The 13333-nt window shown below is 52.5% G+C and overlaps 1 protein-coding gene across 1 annotated transcript in view; it reads left to right on the top strand.

Annotated features, from left to right (window-relative positions):
* The window catches only part of hk1 (hexokinase 1), a 143306-nt gene extending 140117 nt beyond the window's left edge, over window positions 1-3189 (top strand). The window contains exon 18 of the mRNA XM_038821407.1: window positions 2305-3189. Coding sequence (XP_038677335.1) covers window positions 2305-2446 — 142 coding nt within the window. The 3' untranslated portion in view covers window positions 2447-3189. The remainder of the gene's footprint in view (window positions 1-2304) is intronic.
* The last annotated feature ends 10144 nt before the right edge of the window (window positions 3190-13333 follow it).

Genomic DNA, 13333 nt, shown 5'->3' with positions numbered 1-13333 from the left:
ATATGAGAGCTTTCTAGTACAGTTTGTGTACACTCATCACAATGGGACAATGGTTGTGGAGGGCACAGCAGATCACCACAAAGTTGGAGACCCTTTGGGGAATGTACTGCAGTGCACCACCAGTGCAGTCCAGTCTTCACAACCATATTTTTAGTAGTCCAGTGCACCGCTGAATGACAGCACGAGTGGCAACATGGGCCTTGTTATACCTTATCCGCTTTGGTTCCGGCCACATGCTGGCATCATCAGCTACGATCTCAGCGGATATCCCTTATCCCCCAAGAGCCAACTTGTCATCGTGGGCTGATCTTCAAAAATGCAAGGGATCTCTGAATGTCCCAGGATGTAGCTGTCATACCCACTCTCTGGGAAGTGTGCACCCATGTGCATGATCCAGAGGTGGTGGTTGCATGTGAATTGAAGATTTAGGGAAATGAAGCCCTTCATGTTAATGAAGGGTGCTCTCTGTTACCTCGATGTGCGCATGGTGACATGCGCACCATTGATTACCCCCGGACCTGGGTGATCCCAGCGATGGCAAAGAATCCTGCAGCCCGGACATCCTGATGGGCTTAAATATAGTCAGCTACTTGGGCATACTTCATGGATGCACTTATGGGCTGAAGGTTGTGAAACGCACCCCCCCCCCCCCCCCCCCCCCCCCCCAAAACCGGGCCTTTCCCCAGCCTGATGGGTGGCCAGGTATTCAGGGTACATAATACATAGGGTGCCACCTCGAACCTACGTGAACACTCCTGCCACCTTCTCCGGTCTCTGCTGCCTGGGCTGCCATCAGTACCACGAGGGCTACCACTGCGGGGTTGGTAGCACATCCATACTGTTATACTGTAAGGATTTGAAGAGGGAGAGAGACCGACAATCAGTTTAGGCTTCCGTCCCAGGGCCCTCAAATCGCTCAACCCTCTCCCGCACTTCGGTTTTCTGCCTTGTCCCAGGCTGCCATCCACCTGGAAGACCCCACCCTGTACACGCACCCCCGGCCACATCAGGTGCCACTAGATCCCAGACCCTGTTGGGAACGTTAGGGGGTCCAAGCTGAGGTGCCCTCCACCGCACTGATCCTCTGGCTGTGGGGAAATCCCCAGTGCTGAACCCAGCTCTAGAGTATTTGATTGTTGGCTTCTACCCCTGTGTGCTGATGCCCCCAGGGTTCAGGCAAAGTGTCCAGACCTCACGGTTTGATTGGAATGCTAGGCATTAAACTCATCTGAGACAGATGTACCCACACGAATGCACTTGAGAGCTGTGAAATGCTCACATAACAAACAATGCCAACTCCGTATTCGCAATAGCCTTCAGCTGTGCAACCAGAGGCTGCTCACAGTCAGAGGGAGTTAAAATGACCTTCACCATATAACCGCAAACAGGGCTCTGTCCTGGATGTGTTTGGTTGCACAGACGGGCAGCAGCTGTGGTTGCCCCTGTTATGGGTATCCACAATCTGGGGGATGGCATGTAGGACCCGCAGGTACTGAGCCCCTCACCCACCAGGCCCAGGGGCAACCCCAAACCAATGCGCCCATCCCCATGAGCAGGCTCAGCCCCCCCCCCCCCCCCCCCCCCCGTGGTTCCCGCCCCACCTTCCCTGATCACTGGGGCAGTAACTTCATTGCCCCTGGGCTGCACCCCAAAAATGAAAATGGTCACTCACCTCCCCCGATCCCCTCAGCAGCTAGGTTACCATTTTTAAGTAGGAGTGCTAAAGGGCGCCCGAGTAACCTCTCCGCTGGGGAGCCGGTCAGATCCAGTTATTAGGACCAGTAGGAGCATAATTCAACAAAGCAGCACAAATTACGAGGGTTACGGGGATAGGGTGGAAGTGAGGGCTTAAGTGTGTCGGTGCAGACTCGATGTCCGAATGGCCGACTTCTGTACTGTATGTTCTCTGTTCTAAATACAAAAACCATTTCAAATTAACAAAACTGCTGACTAATGCGTCAACGATACATTACACAGAAGTGAGACCTGCTTTCTGGAGTGGCATAACGCAGTCAAGAAAATTCCAGATCTATCCGGGTCCACACTATATCTGATCAGGTCAGTCAGGACTGCAGCACTGTGGGACCATAGGGAGTAGAGCAATAAGTCAGGTTCTTACTAATGGTTATATTCTCCTTTTAATCAGGAGTGGGTTCCTTTAACTTGGGCTGTAATCCTTCGCGTATTGGTGATACTTTCAGTCACTAACTCATGCACTAACTTCTTTATTGATGGTGTGATCTATTACTGGACTTGGACAGGCTCAAACAATGACACAGATGTTGTTTCTTTTTTTCTGAACAGTTTTTCAAAGGTCATGCACAAAACAGTGAAAGAACTGGCCCCAAAATGTGACGTGACATTCCTGTTATCGGAAGATGGCAGCGGAAAGGGAGCTGCCCTTATTACAGCAGTGGCATGTAGACTTCGTGAATCTGGTCAGTAGGACCTCTGACGGACAGCATCAACTCCTGGAACAGGGGTAGTATTGTATATTTGCTGCACTATTCCTTTTTAAACCGCTATGTCTTCAAGGTCATAGTTGAAGTTTTCAGAGTGAGTTCTGCTAAGCACTGTATAGATAAACATGCAAAAAACTTCCGTATGAAATGCCAAAAAGAACTGCAGCAACACACATGTTAATTAGAGGCTGCTGGATTTGCAAAAGCCACGATTTCAAATTCCTGTGCTCTGTATCAGCTCCAGTTTTGTGCTTACTGTCATCCAAATACACTAGCTTTTAAACTGTCTCTTCATTGATTTTCCTTAGGCTATTGAAGGAGATAAAACTGGAATCGATTCCCCCTCCCCCCCCCCCCCCCCCTCCACCTGCTTTGTTGTAGCTGTACAACCTTCTAAGTAACAAAGATATTTTGATTTATCTCTTTATTAGATAATTTTGTGAAGTATTGTGTTGTGTCTTAACAAAGGTATATATATTTGGTAACTTAAAATTCCCAAGAGAAATGAAAATAGTTGTTAAAATCTGAAATGCATTTTCAGGAAACATAGTTGAACGTTGTGTTACACATTGCTGTCACCTCTTGTAGACGAGTACGTTGAGATCTGTGTAAAATGCATGCCTTATTGACATAGCAAAACCTTTAATTTTATACACTCTTGTAGAGGCGCACGTGTTTTAAAGTGACATTGTGAATACATTAAACTTGATCTCATGTGCTTCATGTTGAACATTGTGGCTTCTTTTGAAGAACTTGATAGGGAACTTTGCAATAGGCTGTTTACAAAACACTGTGAGGGAACTAACCAGTATTGTTGACACATCTCAGCGATGCCTTCATACCTTGGACCGGCGCAGTTCGATAGGTCAAGTGGCCTCCTTCAGCCCTGTAAATTCTATAATTCTAAGTGGGTGCTCAGGGCAGAGATGGCAATATCTTAGGGAGTGGGACTTATATCTGCTAAAATGAAGCTCATAGGTATGTACTGGGCCTAATTAGTTCTCAACAATTTATACACAAGGTTTTTGACAACTTGGGAAAAATTAATAAAATAGTGTCAATGCACAGGATCTTCTGAATTTAACAAAGTGTCAATGAACGGTGTGAAAATGATGTTAACACATAAACCTGTTCTTCACCTTGCTCCTCTAAAAGCTCAGTAAGATTTCCATAGTGAAATCACCGTGGTGCAGAACTGAAAATGCCATTTGCTGACCTTAGTCCCAAAACCCAGTGGGAGATTACCTCTGACCTAGCTCGGTACAAGCAATGCAGTTACACTTCTCATGGAAATACAATTGTCAGATTGGCTCTTCCCGCTTGGTTGCAAGATCAAGACCATGTTAATCGAGGCAGACGCTTAAGTATAGTTACCAGAGGCTGGGGTGGGGGAAGATGGAGGGGTGAGGGAGTATGGAGGCTTGGAGGGGGGGAGAAAACCAAGTTAGGGAATGAGGATTTTGTGGAGAGAGACTGGAAAATGGGGTCTCTGGGTGGGGAGGGTGGAGTGGGGAAAGGGGGTTTCTGGGTGGGGAGAGTGGAGTGGGAAATGGGAGATCAGGATGGGGACGGGTGGAGTGATCAATGGGGGCTCGGGGTGGGGGGTGGTTGGAATGGAGAATCAGGGTATGAAGGCACCATGGGGGTTCAGTGGAGTGTGGGGGTTGAATGGGAGTTCCGTGTGGGGGGATGGAGTGGCAAATGAAGGCTCAAGGTTGGGGGCGTTGGATTGGAGAATGAGGGCTCGGTGCGGGTTAAAGGTGAGGAATGGGGACTCGGGGTGCGGTTAGAATGGTGTATGGGAACTCAGGGTAAAGGGGTTGGAGTGAGATATGAGATTTTGGGTTATGGGGGGGTTGGAGTGGGGAATGGGGCTCGAGGTGGGGTTAGAGTGGGGAATGGGGCTCGGGGTGGGGTTGGAGTTGGGAATGGGGCTCGGAGTGGGGTTGGAGTGGGGAATGGGGCTCGGGGTGGGGTTGGAGTAGGGAATGGGGGCTTGGGTTGGGGTTGGAGTGGGGAATGGGGGCTCGGGGTGGGGTTGGAGTGGGGAATGGGTGCTCGGAGTGGGGTTGGAGTGGGGAATGGGGCTCGGGGTGGGGTTGGAGTGGGGAATGGGGCTCGGGGTGGGGTTGGAGTGGGGAATGGGGCTCGGGGTGGGGTTGGAGTGGGGAATGGGGGCTCGGGGTGGGGTTGGATTGGGGAATGGGGCTCGGGGTGAGGAATGGGGCTCGGGTTGGGGTTGGAGTTGGGAATGGGGGCTCGGGATGGGGTTAGAACATAGAACATTACAGCGCAGTACGGGCCCTTCGGCCCTCGATGTTGCGCCGACCTGTGGGGTTGGAGTGGGAAATGGGGGCTCGGGGTGGGGAATGGAGCTCGGGGTGGGGTTGGAATGGGGGCTCGGGGTGGGGTTGGAGTGGGGAATGGGGGCTCAGGGTGGGGTTAGAATGGGGCTCGGGGTGGGGTTGGAGTGGGGAATGCAGCTCGGGTTGGGGTTGGAGTGGGGAATGGACTCTCGGGGTGAGTTTGGAGTGGGGAATGGGCTCAGGGTGTGGTGGGGTTAGAATGGGGTATGGGAGCTCGGGGTAAGGGGGCTGGAGTGAGGTATGAGAGTTCGGGTTATGGGTGGGTTCGAGTGGGGAATGGGGCTCGGGGTGGGGTTGGAGTGGGGAATGGGGGTTCAGGGTGGGGTTGGAGTGGAGAATATGGCTCGGGGTGGGGTTGGAGTGGGGAATGGGGCTCGGGGTGGGGTTGGAGTGGGGAATGGGGCTCGGGGGGGGTTGGAATGGGGAATGGGGCTTGGGGTGGGGAATGGGACTCAGGGTGGGGTTGGAGTGGGGAATGGGACTCGGGGTTGGGAATAGGGCTCGGGGTGGGGTTGGAGTGGGGAATGGGACTCGGGGTTGGGAATAGGGCTCGAGGTGGGGTTGGAGTGGGGAATGGGGGCTCGGTGTGGGGAATGGGGCTCGGGGTGGGGTTGGAGTGGGGAATGGGACTCGGGGTTGGGAATAGGGCTCGAGGTGGGGTTGGAGTGGGGAATGGGGGCTCGGTGTGGGGAATGGGGCTCGGGGTGGGGTTGGAGTGGGGAATGGGGCTCGGAGTGGGGTTGGAGTGGGGAATGGGGCTCGGGGTGGGGTTGGAGTAGGGAATGGGGGCTTGGGTTGGGGTTGGAGTGGGGAATGGGGGCTCGGGGTGGGGTTGGAGTGGGGAATGGGTGCTCGGAGTGGGGTTGGAGTGGGGAATGGGGCTCGGGGTGGGGTTGGAGTGGGGAATGGGGCTCGGGGTGGGGTTGGAGTGGGGAATGGGGCTCGGGGTGGGGTTGGAGTGGGGAATGGGGGCTCGGGGTGGGGTTGGATTGGGGAATGGGGCTCGGGGTGAGGAATGGGGCTCGGGTTGGGGTTGGAGTTGGGAATGGGGGCTCGGGATGGGGTTAGAACATAGAACATTACAGCGCAGTACGGGCCCTTCGGCCCTCGATGTTGCGCCGACCTGTGGGGTTGGAGTGGGAAATGGGGGCTCGGGGTGGGGAATGGAGCTCGGGGTGGGGTTGGAATGGGGGCTCGGGGTGGGGTTGGAGTGGGGAATGGGGGCTCAGGGTGGGGTTAGAATGGGGCTCGGGGTGGGGTTGGAGTGGGGAATGCAGCTCGGGTTGGGGTTGGAGTGGGGAATGGACTCTCGGGGTGAGTTTGGAGTGGGGAATGGGCTCAGGGTGTGGTGGGGTTAGAATGGGGTATGGGAGCTCGGGGTAAGGGGGCTGGAGTGAGGTATGAGAGTTCGGGTTATGGGTGGGTTCGAGTGGGGAATGGGGCTCGGGGTGGGGTTGGAGTGGGGAATGGGGGTTCAGGGTGGGGTTGGAGTGGAGAATGTGGCTCGGGGTGGGGTTGGAGTGGGGAATGGGGCTCGGGGTGGGGTTGGAGTGGGGAATGGGGCTCGGGGGGGGGTTGGAATGGGGAATGGGGCTTGGGGTGGGGAATGGGACTCAGGGTGGGGTTGGAGTGGGGAATGGGACTCGGGGTTGGGAATAGGGCTCGGGGTGGGGTTGGAGTGGGGAATGGGACTCGGGGTTGGGAATAGGGCTCGGGGTGGGGTTGGAGTGGGGAATGGGACTCGGGGTTGGGAATAGGGCTCGAGGTGGGGTTGGAGTGGGGAATGGGGGCTCGGTGTGGGGAATGGGGCTCGGGGTGGGGTTGGAGTGGGGAATGGGACTCGGGGTTGGGAATAGGGCTCGAGGTGGGGTTGGAGTGGGGAATGGGGGCTCGGTGTGGGGAATGGGGCTCGGGGTGGGGTTGGAGTGGGGAATGGGGGCTCGGTGTGGGGACTGGAGCCTCGGGGTGGGGTTGGAGTGGGGACTGGAGGCTCGGGGTGGGGTTGGAATGGGGACTGGAGGCTCGGGGTGGGGTTGGAGTAGGGACTGGAGGCTCGGGGTGGGGTTGGAGTGGGGACTGGAGGCTCGGGGTGGGGTTGGAGTGGGGAATGGAGGCTCGGGGTGGGGTTGGAGTGGGGAATGGGGCTCGGGGTGGGGTTGAAGTGGGGAATGGGGCTCAGGGTGGTGTTGGAGTGGGGAATGGGGCTTGGGGTGGGGTTGGAGTGGGGAATGGGGCTCAGGGTGGGGTTGGAGTGGGGAATGGGGCTTGGGGTGGGGTTGGAGTGGGGAATGGGGACTTTGGATAGAGCAGTGGCACCTTTCAAATTGGTCTCAAACTGAAATGTTCTCCCTCAACATTTCTTCCTCCTTTCTCTTTTTAGATATTCAGTAATACCTTTGAACAGTCTTTCCTTCATCTCCTGATGTGGGGCTTCAGTGTCGTACTTTGATTCATAACATTCATAAGAAGCACCTTGTGATATTTTGGTATGTTAAAGACAGCATATTAATATTTTGTTATAACCGGGCAAATGGGGGTTTTGGAGGGTCTGGAAGCTTGTGGATTGAAATCCTGACAAGGTGAGGATATAGAATCAGGATTTCAAAGCAGACTTTCATTATCACATTTTGACTTGGCAACATGGAAATCTTGAGGGTAATCCTGGTAATCATGGGGAATTGGGGTTTGGATAAGGGGAATGTCCTGATTACAGAACGGAAGCTTCCCTCAGGGTCTGTGGAACCGAGGGCTATGAGAACACGGGAGGCTTCATCACAAGCAGCTATTGGGCAAAGACATTATCATTTTCAGTGGTTTACTGGTGGAATCAAAGTTCCTTCCATCTCTTTGCGGAGATTTTATTGATCTCTCAGTAAGGGAAAACATGGCATGGAGGGTCATTGATTTAGGTGGGATGTGGGGCGCGATTCTCCGTTCCCCACGCCGGGTGGGAGAATCGCGGGAGGGTCCCCCGACTAACTTCACGACCCCCTGGTGCCCCCCGCGATTCTCCCACCCCCCACTCGGAAGATGGCGTGAAAAATGGCGAGCGGCGATTCTCCGACCTGATGGGCCGAGCGGCCTGCCATTCGCGACCGTTTCACGACGGCGGCAACCACACCTGGTCGCTGCCATCGTGAAATCGCCGTGAGATGCCCGTTTTCGGGCTTGTAGGGGGCCTGGTGGGGAATGAGCACCACGACTGTGCTCGGGAGGGGACAGGCCCGCGATCAGTGCCCACCGATCGTCGGGCCGGCGTCTCAATCGGACGCACTATTTCCCCTCCCCCGCCCCGCAAGATCAAGCCGCCACATCTTGCGGGGGGGCTGAGGGGAAAGATGGCCACCGTGCATGGGCGGGTTCGAGCTGTCAGCCGTCGTGACGTCAGCCGCGCATGCGCGGGTTGGAGCCGGCCAACCTGCGTATGCGCAGCTGACGTCACATAGGCGCAGGCGCCGCCGTCGCATCACTCTCGGTACGCCGCCCCGCCGGGAGGGGAGAATAGGGGGCGAGGAGCGGCCTCCGAGGCCGTCGTGAAACTCGGCCGAGTTCACGACGGCCCTCCTGATTTTCCCGGGAGCGGAGAATTCCACCCGTGAGATTTCAATTTCCCAACAGAGGGTTGAGATGCAGAAATAAAAGTCAGTGGCATGTCAGGCACATTCTAGTTGCCACGTTCATTCTTGTAATATATTTGCATACGATGAATACTCATCAGGGTACACCGTTTTTTAATAAAGTATTAACTTCAAGGTAAAGTCAGTGGCACAAGAGAAACTGTACCATCACCAGGTAAGTGCAATAACATTTGTCAAAGGCATGTGATCATATGTCCTGTGAAGTGATAGCACGTGGTCAGATGTCAGAACCGCAAATCTCAAAGCATGTCTCCAATTAGAATTGGCAAACCCGACTGTCCAGAACAAAATTCCTTGGCAGTATTCAGGGAGCAGGAAGATCCTTCTAGTGAATTGGTCAATATTTATCCTCTGCTAATTTGTCATATTGCTGTTTGTGGGATATAGCTTAATTTAAATAGGAAGCTGCATTTCCCTCCAAGCTACATCTCCAAAATACCTGATTGGCCATCAAATGTTAAGTGTTAAGATCCAAGACCAGATTCCAACATGTTTAGGATTCCGGACCCAACCCCAACATTTGTTCGGATCGCAGACCAGATCCCAACATTTATTCGGATCGCAGACCAGACCCCAACATTTGTTGGGATCCCAGACCAGACCCCAACATTTGTTGGGATCCCAGACCAGACCTCAACATTTGTTGGGATCCCGGACCAGACCCCAACATTTGTTAGGATCCCGGACCAGATTCACACTTGTTAGGATCCCGGAACAGAACCCGACATTTGTTAGGATCCCGGACCAGACACCAACATTTGTTAGGTCCCGGATCAGATCCCAACATTTGTTCGGATCGCAGACAAGATCCCAACATATGTTCGAATCCTGGACCAGAGACCCCAACATTTGTTCGGATCGCAGAGCAGATCCCAACATTTGTTAGGATCCCGGACCAGATTCAGATTTGTTCAGATCCGATACTAGATCCCAACATTTGTTGGGATCCCGGACCAGAGCCCAACATTTGTTAGGATCCCGGACCAGATTCAGATTTGTTCAGATCCGGTACTAGATCCCAACATTTGTTCGGACCCCGGACCCAACCCCAACATTTGTTAGGATCCCGGACCCGACCCCAACATTTGTTAGGATCACGGACCCGACCCCAACATTTGTTGGGATCCCGGATCAGACCCCAACATTTGTTAGGATCCCGGATCAGAACCCAACATTTGTTAGGATCCTGGACCAGACCCCAACATTTGTTAGGATCCCGGATCAGACCCCAACATTTGTTAGGATCCCGGATCAGAACCCAACATTTGTTAGGATCCCGGAACAGATCCCGACATTTGTTAGGATCTTCAAACAGACCCCACCATTTGTTAGGATCCCGGACGAGACTCGCATTTGTTGGGATCCCGGACCAGAGCCCAACATTTGTTAGGAACCTGGACCAGACACCAACATTTGTTAGGATCCCAGACCAGATGCCAACGTTTGTTAGAACATAGAACAGCACAGAAAAGGACCTTCGGCCCTCGATGTTTTGCCCAGCCTTGTCCAAAACCAAGATCAAGCTATCCCACTCCCTGTCATTCTGGTGTGCTCCATGTGCCTGTCCAATAACCGCTTGAAAGTTCCGAAAGTGTCCGACTTTACTATCACAGCATGCAGTCCATTCCACACCCTAACCACTCTCTGAGTAAAGAACCTACCTCGGACATCCCTCCTATATCTCCCACCCTAAATCTTATAGTTATGCCCCCTTGTAACAGCTACATCCATCCGAGGAAATCATCTCTGAACGTCCACTCTATCTATCCCCCTCATCATCTTATAAACCTCTATTAAGTCGCCTCTCATCCTCCTCCGCCCCAAAGAGAAAAGCCCTAGCTCCCTCAACCTTTCCACATAAGACCTATCCTGCAAACAGGCAGCATCCTGGTAAATCTCCTTTACACCCTTTCCAATGCTTCCACATCCTTCCTATAATGAGGTGACCAGAACTGCACACAATACTCCAAATGTGGTCTCACCAGGGTCATGAATAGTTGCAGCATAACCCCGTGGCTCTTAAACTCAAGCCCCCTGTTAATAAATGCTAACACACTATAGGCCTTCTTCACGCCTCTATCCACTTGAGTGTCAACCTTCAGAGATCTATGGACATGAACCCCAAGATCTCTCTTTCTCCACATTTCTCAGAACCCTGCCGTTGACCCTGTGAACCGCATTCAAATCTTTTCTACCAAAATGAATCACCTCGCACTCATCAGGGTTAAACTCCACCTGCCATTATTCGGCCCAGCTCTGCATCCTATCAATGTCTCTTTGCAGCCGACAACAGCCCTCCACTTCATCCACTGCTCCACCAATCTTGGTGTCATCATCAAATTTACTGACCCACCCTTCAGCCCCCTCCTCCTAGTCATTGATAAAAATCACAAATAGCAGAGGACCCAGCACTGATCCCTGTGGTACACCGCTGGTAACTGGTCTCCAGTCTGAAAATTTTCCATCCATCACCACCCTCTGTCTTCTATGTGATAGCCAGTTACTTATCCAATTGGCCAAATTTCCCACCATCCCACACCTCTTACTTTCTTCATGAGCCGACCATGGGGAACCTTATCAAACGCCTTACTAAAATCCATGTATACGACATCAACTGCTCCACCTTCATCTACACACTTAGTTATCTCCTCAAATAATTCAATCAAATTTGTGAGGCAAGACTTACCCTTCAGGAATCCGTGTTGACTATCCCGGATTAAGCTGCAACTTTCCAAATGGTCATAAATCCTATCCTTCAGGACCTTTTCCATTAACGTACCGACCACCGAAGTGAGACTAACTGGCCTATAATTACCAGGGTCATTCCTATTCCCTTTCTTGAACAGAGGAACAACATTCACCACTCTCCAGTCCTCTGGCACTATCCCCGTGGACAGTGAGGAGCCAAAGATCAAAGCCAGAGGCTCTGCAATCTCATCCCTTGCCTCCCAAAGAATCCTTGGATATATCCCATCTGGCCCAGGGGACTTGTCGACCCTCAGGTTTTTCAAAATTGCTAATACATCCTTCCTCAGAACATCTACCTCCTCCAGCCTACCCGCCTGTATCACACTCTCATCCTCAAAAACATGGCCCCTCTCCTTTGTGAACACTGAAGAAAAGTATTCATTCAACGCCTCTCCTATTTCTTCTGACTCCATGCACAAGTTCCCACTACTGTCCTTGACCGGCCATACCTTCAGGCTGGTCATTCTTTTACTTCTCACATAAGAGTAAAAAGCCTTGGGGTTTTCCTTGATCCGACCCGCCAAAGACTTCTCATGCCTCCTAATCCCTTTTTTTAGCTCATTCCTTGCTCCCTTGTAACCCTCAAGCGACCCAGCTGAACCTTATTTTCTCATCCTTACATACTCTTCCTTTTTCCTCGTGACAAGACATTCAACCTCTTTTGTGAACCATGGATCCCTCACACGGCCATTTCCTCCCTGCCTGACAGGAACATACCTATTAAGGACAGGCAGTATTTGTTCCTTGAACAAGCTCCACTTTTCATTTGTGCCTTTCCCTGACAGTTTCTGTTCCCATCTTATGCTCCCTAATTCTTTCCTAATCGCATCCAATTATAAACCTTGCCCTGCCGTATGGCCCTATCCCTCTCCATTGCAATAGTGAAAGACAGCAAATTGTGGTCACTGTCATAATATACACCAGTATATCATGGTGCAGACACACACTGATGGACACTCACAGGGACCAATCAACATGTACAAACACCACAGCCAATCACCAGTTAGAATACACACACTATAAAGGCAGAGGGCAGCACGGTTCCCGCTCATTCTGGGTGCTGCCTCTCAGTGTAACAAGATCTCATCCAGCCCAGCACAGACTCACACCACGTGCTGAATCAACTGGTTCGGACAAGGGTTAGGTCTCTAGTTTAAGTTAGCATCATTTAGATCCACAGTCATCGTTTGTTAGAAGTAGTTAATAAAATTGAGTTGAACCTTCATCAGTGTTGGCAGTGTCTGTTCATCTCTCAAGTCTACACTAGCCAACACTTCATGGTACCAGGAGTTGAGGGATGCTAGCACTTCTGAGACCTACCTTTCAGTGATATGCCTTTCCACCAGTCTCGCGCCATCCTACAGAATGGACTCCGTTCGCCCGCCGCCACCTCTCCACATTGCCGGGAATCTGTGCTGGAACTGGAAACTTTTCAAACAGCGCTTCCAGCTGTACCTCGAGGCCAGGGACCTGGAAGCCGCCTCGGACGCACGGAACATTGCTCTCTTCCTCTCCACAGCCGGGGACCACGCTCTGCACATTTTCAACTCGCTCACCTTCGATGAGGGGGAGGACAAATCGAAGTTCAAGACCGCAATTTTAAAGTTCGACAGCCACTGCGCGGTCAAGGTCAACGAGAGCTTCAAGAGATACATGTTTCAGCAGCGAATTCAGGGTAAGGACGAGCCTTTCCAGTCCTTTATTACCCACCTCCACGTCCTTGCACATTCCTGCAACTACGGGTCCACCTCTGATTCCATGCTCCGTGACCAGATTGTTTTTGGTGTTCAATCTGAGCCCCTGCTCCAGCAGCTACTAAAAGTAAAGCAGCTCACTCTCTCTACGGCCATTGAGACCTGTGCACTTCATGAACATGCCTCCACACGCTACTCCTGCATCCAGGCCACTGAAACGGTGCAGCAAGCCCCTTACGAGGCAGAACGGGTCCGAATTACTAAATCGTTTCAGGCTCTGGATCTGAACGACGGCGGCCATTTTGCGCGCTTTTCGCGGAGTCCCGCGCTTACATGCAGCGAGCATGCTGATGTCACGGACCGCTTTGCGCAGGTGGATCGCCCCGTGCATGCGCGGAGGCGTGCCGAACGTCCCGACGCTCCAG

The sequence above is a fragment of the Scyliorhinus canicula genome, chromosome 16, assembly GCF_902713615.1.
Source record: "Scyliorhinus canicula chromosome 16, sScyCan1.1, whole genome shotgun sequence".
NCBI lineage: Eukaryota > Metazoa > Chordata > Chondrichthyes > Carcharhiniformes > Scyliorhinidae > Scyliorhinus > Scyliorhinus canicula.
This window is presented reverse-complemented; position numbering and strand designations above follow the sequence as displayed.